This window comes from Vespa mandarinia, chromosome 8 (genome assembly GCF_050613455.1).
Source record: "Vespa mandarinia isolate Hongniang chromosome 8, ASM5061345v1, whole genome shotgun sequence".
Lineage (NCBI taxonomy): Eukaryota > Metazoa > Arthropoda > Insecta > Hymenoptera > Vespidae > Vespa > Vespa mandarinia.
This window is the reverse complement of record NC_140817.1, coordinates 6,085,001-6,093,698: the sequence shown is the minus strand read 5'-3', so window position 1 is coordinate 6,093,698 and position 8,698 is coordinate 6,085,001. Positions and strand designations below refer to the sequence as shown.

The window sequence follows — 8,698 nt, the reverse complement described above, 5'->3', positions numbered from 1 at the left end:
ATACAAGGACATATAATTCAAACAGAAATTGCACGCATCTCCCAAGGTTACAGTTAAGAGGGCATTAGGTATTTTTCTTTCTGTCTATTTTTCTTTTTCTTTTTCTTTTGTTATTATTCGTTATTAATTTCTTTTGTGTTTTTTTTTGTTTTGTTTTTATACATATTTTTCCTTATCGTTCGTTCTAAGAAATCCCCTACAAGTAAACTTTCAATCTGTCGTTTTTTTTTTATCTATTGTCATTTAAATGTATATAATGCTCGATGCAAAGTACAAAACTTTTTATGTACTTTATAATTAGTATTATTTACTAAACAACGTAGAAAAACTTAAGAAAGAACGAGTTTATAATCATTAAGTAAAGAAATATTATATTATAAGGAAAGAAACGAGAAAGAAAGAAATATTGATATTTTTGTCCATTTAATTATTTATAGAATGATTCATTTAACTTGTTCTAGTTAAAATAGTTTTTACAATTTTTAGATAAAATGCAAATTTATCGTTACAAAATTATCATATGTTTATATACATACATATCTATTTTTTTCAGCGATAAAAGTTTTTCCGCTTTCGTGGAATATGTTTATTTTTCACACGTACTGATAAGAACAGTAATAGAACGTGTTCAATTTTCAGAATGTGCATACGGTGACTGTAAGGTGACATATAACATACGTGTACACTATAAATACATACATACGTTCGAGTATTGCGATATTATAATAAAATAATAAAAAAAAAAAAAAAAAAAAGAAAAAAAAAGTTAAACAAAAAAAGTGTAACGTCGGTTTTCTTCTTTTTTCGTGTGTGCGTGATTTTTATTTAATTTTATTTTATATTTTCTTGATTTTTTTTTTTTATAAATTAATTCTCATTTTTTCCCATATACTTTGATTGTACATAATTTATTTGTTTCATTTATATTGCGCTTCTATCTCGTTTTTATTTTAATTTCAGCAATTAAATTCGAGACATCGCGAAGATATCTGTGTTGTTAACAATGAGCGACGATTCCGATCTTTGCAAATGTATATGGCCTAACGACTTGCTCATGCAACGTCTACTTTCTATCGTAAGTCGAATTTACTTATCGTTAAATAAAACAAAAAAATAATAAATAATCCTATATTTCTATATGAAACGATAATATTTATAAGATTTTATTTAAATGTTTGTTATCGATTGAGAAAAGTATTTTTTGATTGTCATGAAAATTCATCAATGTTTGACGATATCTATTGAAAAAAATTATTTTAAAATATTCGACACGTTTACAATTGTTTCTTTCAAAGAGAGTTATTATGACTAATAAAATGACGATACGGTTTATGTATAATGTATATATATCTCATGGACACAGTCGGATCTTTGTCGCGTATCGCAATGCAAATAATTTCAAGTGTAGAGTTCGAATTACTTAATACAGAATTTTTTTTTTTTGTTTACATTGCATTATATGATTTATGTAAAAAATTAGTTGATCTTTGCATAATATCGTTTAATGTCCTTCGAATGTTTTCTTTTCCTTTTATTTTTTTTTTTCTTTCATCGTTGCAATACATATATCGTCGGTGACAAATTTCGGTGAATATTATAATTTTATAAATTAGTATGAACAAAAGTAGAATATTTTTTTTTTCTGTGTCATTATCAAAAATATATTGTTTCAGTTACGACTAACACAAAATTACTGTACAGACAATGAATGTTTTAGCTTCTCAAGGTGTAGGTATTCTTTTTCTTTTTCTTTTTCTTTCTTTCTTTCTCTTTTTTTTTTTGTTGTTGCTTACGATATTGCGCTTGCGCGTTAAAAATTATTTTATATTCATAACATTTTCTTTATTTTAGTGCCAGGACCGCTTCCTGTACAGCCATCTTCTAATTTTTTCATGACATGTTTATTCTTTGCATTTATTGTTTTAATGTATATTATCAGACCAAGATCTCTTCGACATGCATCATTGCGGAGCAATGTTGCTAAAAATCGAAACGATATATCCGTAAGTGATAGCATTTATGTCAATAACGTAATATTTAACGTAATCAATATCGAAAATTCTCTTTATAATGATTATCGATAGATTAGAATCAAATTTTTATTTCTAATTATTTTATTAGTTTATATTTTGTTGTTCAAATACTGTTACTTATATTCACTAATGAAAGTTAAATATTAGTTCAACTAATTCTGTAAACATAAGATAGAAAAGATGTTTTTATAGGGTTCGAGCGATGATCCTCCAACACCACCACCTACAGGAAATTAAAAAACATAGAAAGAGTAGATGTTTAGAGAAATTTTGTTCTACTCTCATAGTTGGATTTATCAAGTCTGGAAAGTAACAATATTGGAAGAGTAATTATGAATCAGAAGATTCATGATCTGAAATCTTTTCTCATTTTCTTTTGTTTTTGTCTCCCCCTCCCCTTTTTTTTTTTATTATGCAAATGTTATAAAAATTTATATTCAGTATTAATTATCAAACGATATAATATTATATTTTATATGGGAACGCAGTTTTAATAAAACTATATTTTATATTCTATTCTATTCTATTCTATTCTTTCCATTTCTTCCTATTAACAGCTCGTTCACAGCGAATCGTTAATTTATTCTAATTAATTATTTTATCATCTTCTATAGTGACGCGTATGTTATACGTGTATGTTATGACGCATACAATATGTATAGTAATTACAATGTATATAGTAATTATGTAAAATATTAGCACTAGTTATGATAAAATAAGGCATCTCAAAGTTTAATATTTTATAACACAATTGTATAACAATGGGTATGGCATATTTATAATTAGTATAAAGGAATTATTTTGTCATAAAAATTTATTATGCAAATTATTCTTTCCATTCCAATTGTATGATAGTTGTAAAAATGTACGATGACTGAACATATTTTAATAAATACTTTTTTCTTCCGTAATTTAATAAAAATTTACATATATGAGAAGATAGAATGTATAAGTTTATTAATATTGCTTATTATATTATTATATTGTCGATGATATCAACATAAAGTCATTTTTCATATTTAATTATCTATCATTAAAATGCACAATAAAATAACTTTATTTCACGTTTTAATATCTTTATAGAAATATAAAAAAGATTCAATGAGCACCTAGATATTTACAAGTTTATTTTTTTTTTTTTATATTATTATACTTCATATAAGTACGTAGGTAACCTTGAAACAAGTGTCGACTGAAATAGTAGCCAAACTATAGTAAAGACTAAATTACGCGAGGATTTTTTTTCTACAACCTCTTTTTTTTTTTTTTTTTTTTTTTAATAACATCTAATAAAAATACCAAAAATATTTTTCTTTATTCTTAATTATTTAATTTAAAAATTTTTTCGAATTTTTACACGTATACCTTCGACATTGCGATAATAAAAATATCAAACAATTTTTTCATTAGAATACTAATGCTATTTAGTAATACCTCGAATCAATTAATTTGAAAATTTGGCTAGTTCACAATTTAATCTTAATATTTTAAAATTGTGAACATTTTAAATATTGAAAAACTTATCACAAGAATGCTTATTATATCTATAAAATAAGATTAATAAAACATGATTCTTTTTCTAATATTATAATTTTTTATCAAATTGTTTATCACATTCATTTGACGTTTCATACGAAAATTTCAAGAAAATTTTTATATTCTTTTTGCTATATTGTTTGGCATTTATTTCATCTGACATCCTACATGAACAAATTTACAATTTTTTTAAATGCATAGGGATTCATTTTTACAAGAAAAAAATGAATAATTTAGAAAATGCAAAAGATGAATAATTTTTGAAATGCTGTTATCATCGAAATTATATTATAACCGATTTAATAAGCTAATTTTGTTATCGTGATCCGATAAAATATTTTAACGTATATATAAACTAAAATATTCGGATTATCACATTTTTGTACTTTTAAGAGGAGTATTAATTTCATGGAAAATAAATGTAGATTTTTCATATAGATCTAAGATTATGCAAAATATATTACATATTAAATGAAGAATATTTTTCATAGAATTCTGAATACGAGAAAAATTTTGCAAACCATATCATTTATGTTAATTAGTGTTCAGACCATATGGAACATATGATATAACTTTCTATGTTTAAATTATAAAGACACTTATCGATTAGTTATTCTACGTTTGAACAGGTTCTTTTTTTTCTTTTAACAGTAGTTTTTGTAATCTTTACAGAATTCAGATAAGAAATTCTCATTCATAATTATATTATAGTTTATAATACATTATTATGCGCTATTATGCTTGAAATCATTTATATTACAATATTTACATACAAACTTTGTATGTAACAAATTATATCGGTATAGGAATTATTTCAATTAGCATTTCAATTAGCATTTCAATTCTGAAAGATATCTAATAGATAAATAATTTTCACGAATCCTCATGCAATTTTGCCAAAGTACTTCGTACTTTTTGCAAAACTCCTGTGATTTGTTCATACTTACCAGTAGAGTCTGGTAAATTTTCAAAATTGATAACATCACATATGTTCTTTGAGAATTTTTCTGAAGATGGTAACTTATTATAAGTAGAAGTACTCTGTAATATGGGTGTACCAAAGTCCACTGATTTTATACTTCCCTGACTAGTATTAAATATACTGTGTGCACTTTGAAAACGATTGAATTGTGGTGTGTGTTCATTGGAAGATAAAAGTACTTCTGATTTCATACTAGAATTTAAAGAGCTGCATTTCATAGGTGCATCAAGATTAGATTGCGAGCTAGAATCTTCAAGTTCTACAAGTAATCGTTTTTTCATGCTTTCAAGATCTGATAATGATGGTGAATTTGTCCTAGACAATGAAGATGCACTTTCATCCTAGAAAAATATATAAGTTTAATATATTTGTTCTTGTTAGTTTTTCAAACAAATACACAATGTAGAACTCACAGCTGAATCTTGCGATTGACAATCAAATAAACATTGCTCCGATGTTGATAATGAGGATGGAGGTTCTGGTGGTTTAATAGGTACATCTTTTGGTAAAGGTGGTATAAAGTGTCCATTAATAGGTACCGATTCTACCAAACCTTCCGTTCCTATAAATAAAATAAGGTTACATTCTCTTGATTTTTTTTTTTTCTATTATTTAGGAAAAAAGATATATATTATCAGCGAAAATGATAAGAAATTACCACTTAAATCTTCTATTTCCATATCACTAGATACTGTAGGTGAATCGTTCATCAAAGACATGTTCGATTTCAATTTTTTTCTTTTATATCCCTCTGCCGCTTTCTTCCCACTCAGGTGGAATAACATATTTTTTTTACTATGAAAACTTTGCTTTTCAGGAGTCCATAATACATTAAGTTTCTTTTTATAAAAATCAGAATTTTTTTGTTGAAAATATTTAACAATAATTTGTTTATCAAATATTATTATAAAAATGCTTACATCATGAGTACCTGGTGGAGGTGGAACATTAAATCCAGGATAGTCAAAAATTTTTTTTATATCATAACGATCTCTATCTTCTTCTGCAACAATTTCACCTGGTTCATCATTAGGATCCAATTCTGCTATTCCATCTGAATTGAATAGAGATAATCCTGAATGTTGTAAACGTGCCTCTTCTAACCACCCAGGAGGATAACCAAGTACTCTCATTCTATGAAACATGTATTAATTGTCATATAAATGAAATGTTATTAATCTAAGAAACGATTTGAGATTATTTTTCATAATGCATGTACTTGTAAATGTGCATAGGTAATTCATAATCTTTGAGGCCCAATGCAATACGCAAATCTTTACTAATTTGTCCAGGAATCATGTGCCCGAATCTTTGATCGTCATCTAAGTGATACCTAATACCCCTATTATTATTTCTCATACTAAGCTCTTTCCGATTTTTATTTATATTAGCTATGTTCCAAGGCATTTTACAATTTCGTAAATTATGATTTCCTGAACAATTGAAACATGAAATTTGTCGAACACATGAATCTTTTTTCTCTGGCTCTAATTCTTCCTCTTTATCTTCATCAATTACACCTTTATATTTCTACAAATAAATATTGTTAAATTTGGACCATATAAAAAATATTTCTGATGTGGGATATATGCATTATTATAAACTTCATAAAATATACCTTTCTATATTTTGGGATATCCACATTACTTTTAAGTGTGGGTTGTGTATCAATAGTAAAGAGAGATGATGTATCTTTACTATCTTCACCTTCTGTATTAGCTTCTAATAATTGTTGATCACAGTTTTTTGTTTTGTTCCAAATTTCTAAAATTATATTAGAGAAACTACTGTCTGTTATTTGTTGAGACGTTTTCAAAACCAAATCCTGTAAGAATTGTCTTATTTCTTTTTCATATTGCCTGTAATATAACAAACATATTTGAACGTTTAATATTGTTTGTATCGATTGTTTTGAATCGATCTCTCATCAAAATGCTTTAGGAAAGTAAAATACAAAATGTCAGATCTGTCCTAGACAACATTTTTTATTATATATTGATAAAAAATGATAAATGAATTATAAATTGAAGCAAAATTATTTATGACTTGAATGGAAAGATACGGAATAAAGCTTATGTTTTCTTTTTTTTTCCTCGAAAAAGCAAAGAAAAGAATATTGATGCAAAACCGACGCATTGTTCATTCTTAGTAAGAACCGAAACTCACCGAGCTATATTTTCATCTTGAAAAATAACCTTAAACATAGGCTTGGAATTGTTTGTTGATTTTACATGTTGATAAGGTTCGAAGTTTTCGTTGACGTTTGGCGTTTTCTCAATAAACTTATAATCGCCGATAACGTCGCACGTTGAGAGATCGCTCTCTCTTGTCTCGAAGTCATCCTTACTTTCGCCATTATCGTGAACGATTACAATATCGTTTTGGCTCTCTTCCAATTCTATCACTTCATCGTCGGTATCCACAATAGTGATCGTGGAATTCATAGAGGTAGTACCATCGGTCATTGTCTTGATTTTATATAAATTGCAATTTGTTATGAAGTTGCATTAATCGTGTTTATATTGTTAACTTAAACATTTAATCTTGTCCTTGCTTAATAACATTTACAAATACAGATTCAATGGCGCGCCAATAATCTTAATTTTTGGAACTCGATGCGAAAAGAAGAGCTTGCGAAAACAATTAGAAACAATATGCGCGATGCGTTACGAACTGAATTAATAAAAAGAAAGATTACACTTATTTTGATTTAATTTAATACCTTTGTTTAATTTTATTCCCACTAGCGTTACTTTTTATCCGCCATTTTGGATTGAATCAACAGACGTTTGACTTTACCGACTTTACCAACATACAGGATAGCCAACATAAATATAATAATAAATAGTTCTGTTAGTTGTTTACAAAGACGAAATTATTAATAAGTGACTTTTGTAGATGGAAACAAATGTTGATGTTTTAGAAAAAAAATATTTTATACTTTGATGCAAGTGTTATATGATTTATCATGTGAATTGAAACTAAGTCGGTGGAATCATCGTAGTTTTTTTTTTTTCGACTAATTCTACAAAATGCCCTTTTTGAAATGTTTAAAAATTTCTTCTAGTAAAGAGCAATCGGAAAGAACTAAAAGAAATGGATTACGATTTTCCATATATAGCCCACAAAAGAAAGTTCTTTTCAAGGCACATTATAAAGGCGAATGGAAGGATGATAGGAAACACGGCAAGGGTATAGAAGTAGACAGGTATTCGTTTTGAAATTCACATTCTTCCATTCTTTCTCTCTTTATTTATTTATTCCTTTGTATCGTTTTATCGATTTGTTATTTCGTCGTAAATCAGAAATGGTTGGATGTACGAAGGTCATTGGTTTTGTGATCGAAAGCATGGTTATGGAATATTAAGTAAAATTTCAAAGGATGGTAGCGTTTGTAAAGTATATGCGGGTGATTGGATAACAGGGAAAAAGGAAGGCTATGGTAATTTTAGTTACGATAATGGTGATTATTATGAAGGGGACTTTCAACGTAACAAACGTCATGGTCATGGCCGTATTTGGTACAAAAATGGCGATTATTATCAAGGCTTTTGGAAAAATGATTTTCCACATGGCAAAGGGATGCTCATTAAAGGTTCGCAGAATCGATGGATGGCGAGTTAAAGAAATCATTTCGTTTATAATAGATTTTTCATATATATATATATTTTTTTTTCTTTTTTTCTTTTTTTTTTTTTTTTTATTAAATTATTAACAGGAAATGGAAATCGATACGAGGGTAATTTCGTCGATGGCAAAAAAAACGAATTCGGTACATTTTATCATTTAGATACCGGCCAATGTCAATACGGTTATTGGTCAAACGATTCTTGCGTTAATAGTATAATGCGAGATATTAGTTGGCGACAATCGGCTTTGCATCCAACCGCATATGCAATACCGAAAATAAATATATCGACGATATGTTATTGACATTCGATTCAATTAACTTTTTATAACCGTTAATTATAATCAATGAATCATTCGATTGTTAAATGACGATGTTAATTTTTCTTTCTTTTTTTTTTGTTTTTTTTTTTCTTTTTACATAATAACAAGCAAAACTTCTTTGATAATAATGTCGACTTTTCATTAAATATATGTGCGAGGAGGAAAATCATGCTTTCTCATTTAGAAACTTTGTTCT

The 8,698-nt window shown here is 27.1% G+C and overlaps 3 protein-coding genes across 6 annotated transcripts in view; 2 read left to right on the top strand and 1 right to left on the bottom strand.

The window, feature by feature from the left end:
• The first annotated feature begins 40 nt into the window (after positions 1–40).
• Positions 41–2,549, top strand: LOC118450084 (small integral membrane protein 14). 3 transcript variants are annotated; one of them, XM_085658749.1, is made up of 5 exons: positions 41–68; positions 961–1,075; positions 1,674–1,728; positions 1,852–2,003; positions 2,226–2,549. In XM_085658749.1, exons 2-5 carry the CDS (start codon positions 1,004–1,006, stop codon positions 2,268–2,270), a joined length of 324 nt encoding a protein of 107 aa, XP_085514875.1. In that variant the 5' UTR covers positions 41–68; positions 961–1,003; the 3' UTR covers positions 2,271–2,549. The 3 variants fall into 3 exon arrangements, with proteins under 3 accessions (XP_085514875.1, XP_085514877.1, XP_085514876.1); XM_085658751.1 differs by lacking the exon at positions 41–68 and adding an exon at positions 639–662; XM_085658750.1 differs by lacking the exon at positions 41–68 and adding an exon at positions 663–810.
• A 739-nt stretch (positions 2,550–3,288) lies between these two features.
• LOC118449853 (zinc finger CCHC domain-containing protein 8 homolog) lies at positions 3,289–7,370 on the bottom strand. Of its 2 annotated transcripts, XM_035884975.2 has the most exons (8): positions 7,274–7,370; positions 6,718–7,019; positions 6,170–6,410; positions 5,771–6,081; positions 5,472–5,685; positions 5,210–5,390; positions 4,965–5,113; positions 3,289–4,892 (listed from the first exon to the last, which is right to left on the bottom strand). In XM_035884975.2, the coding sequence occupies exons 2-8, from the start codon at positions 7,014–7,016 to the stop codon at positions 4,443–4,445; spliced, it is 1,845 nt and encodes a 614-aa protein (XP_035740868.1). In that variant the 5' UTR covers positions 7,017–7,019; positions 7,274–7,370; the 3' UTR covers positions 3,289–4,442. The 2 variants fall into 2 exon arrangements, with proteins under 2 accessions (XP_035740868.1, XP_035740859.1); XM_035884966.2 differs by having other exon boundaries at positions 6,718–7,352.
• A 19-nt stretch (positions 7,371–7,389) lies between these two features.
• Positions 7,390–8,698, top strand: part of LOC118450074 (uncharacterized) — a 1,453-nt gene continuing 144 nt past the window's right edge. Inside the window, exons 1-3 of the mRNA XM_035885488.2 lie at positions 7,390–7,759; positions 7,857–8,146; positions 8,270–8,698. The exon at positions 8,270–8,698 is cut by the window's right edge and continues 144 nt beyond it. Of these exons, the coding sequence (XP_035741381.1) occupies positions 7,584–7,759; positions 7,857–8,146; positions 8,270–8,484 (681 nt within the window). The 5' untranslated portion in view covers positions 7,390–7,583 and the 3' untranslated portion in view covers positions 8,485–8,698. The remainder of the gene's footprint in view (positions 7,760–7,856; positions 8,147–8,269) is intronic.

What these genes read in the sequence shown, in the direction of transcription:
- LOC118450084 (XM_085658749.1), top strand. Translation starts at nt 1,004, where the DNA reads ATGAGCGACGATTCCGATCTTTGCAAATGTATATGGCCTAACGACTTG. An exon ending in TGCAACGTCTACTTTCTATC is followed by an intron (nt 1,076 to 1,673) that starts GTAAGTCGAATT and finishes ATATTGTTTCAG; the next exon opens with TTACGACTAACACAAAATTA. An exon ending in AAAATCGAAACGATATATCC is followed by an intron (nt 2,004 to 2,225) that starts GTAAGTGATAGC and finishes ATGTTTTTATAG; the next exon opens with GGTTCGAGCGATGATCCTCC.
- LOC118449853 (XM_035884975.2), bottom strand. Translation starts at nt 7,016, where the DNA reads ATGACCGATGGTACTACCTCTATGAATTCCACGATCACTATTGTGGAT. An exon ending in ATATCCCAAAATATAGAAAG is followed by an intron (nt 6,082 to 6,169) that starts GTATATTTTATG and finishes ATTTATTTGTAG; the next exon opens with AAATATAAAGGTGTAATTGA. An exon ending in GTCAATCGCAAGATTCAGCT is followed by an intron (nt 4,893 to 4,964) that starts GTGAGTTCTACA and finishes ATATTTTTCTAG; the next exon opens with GATGAAAGTGCATCTTCATT.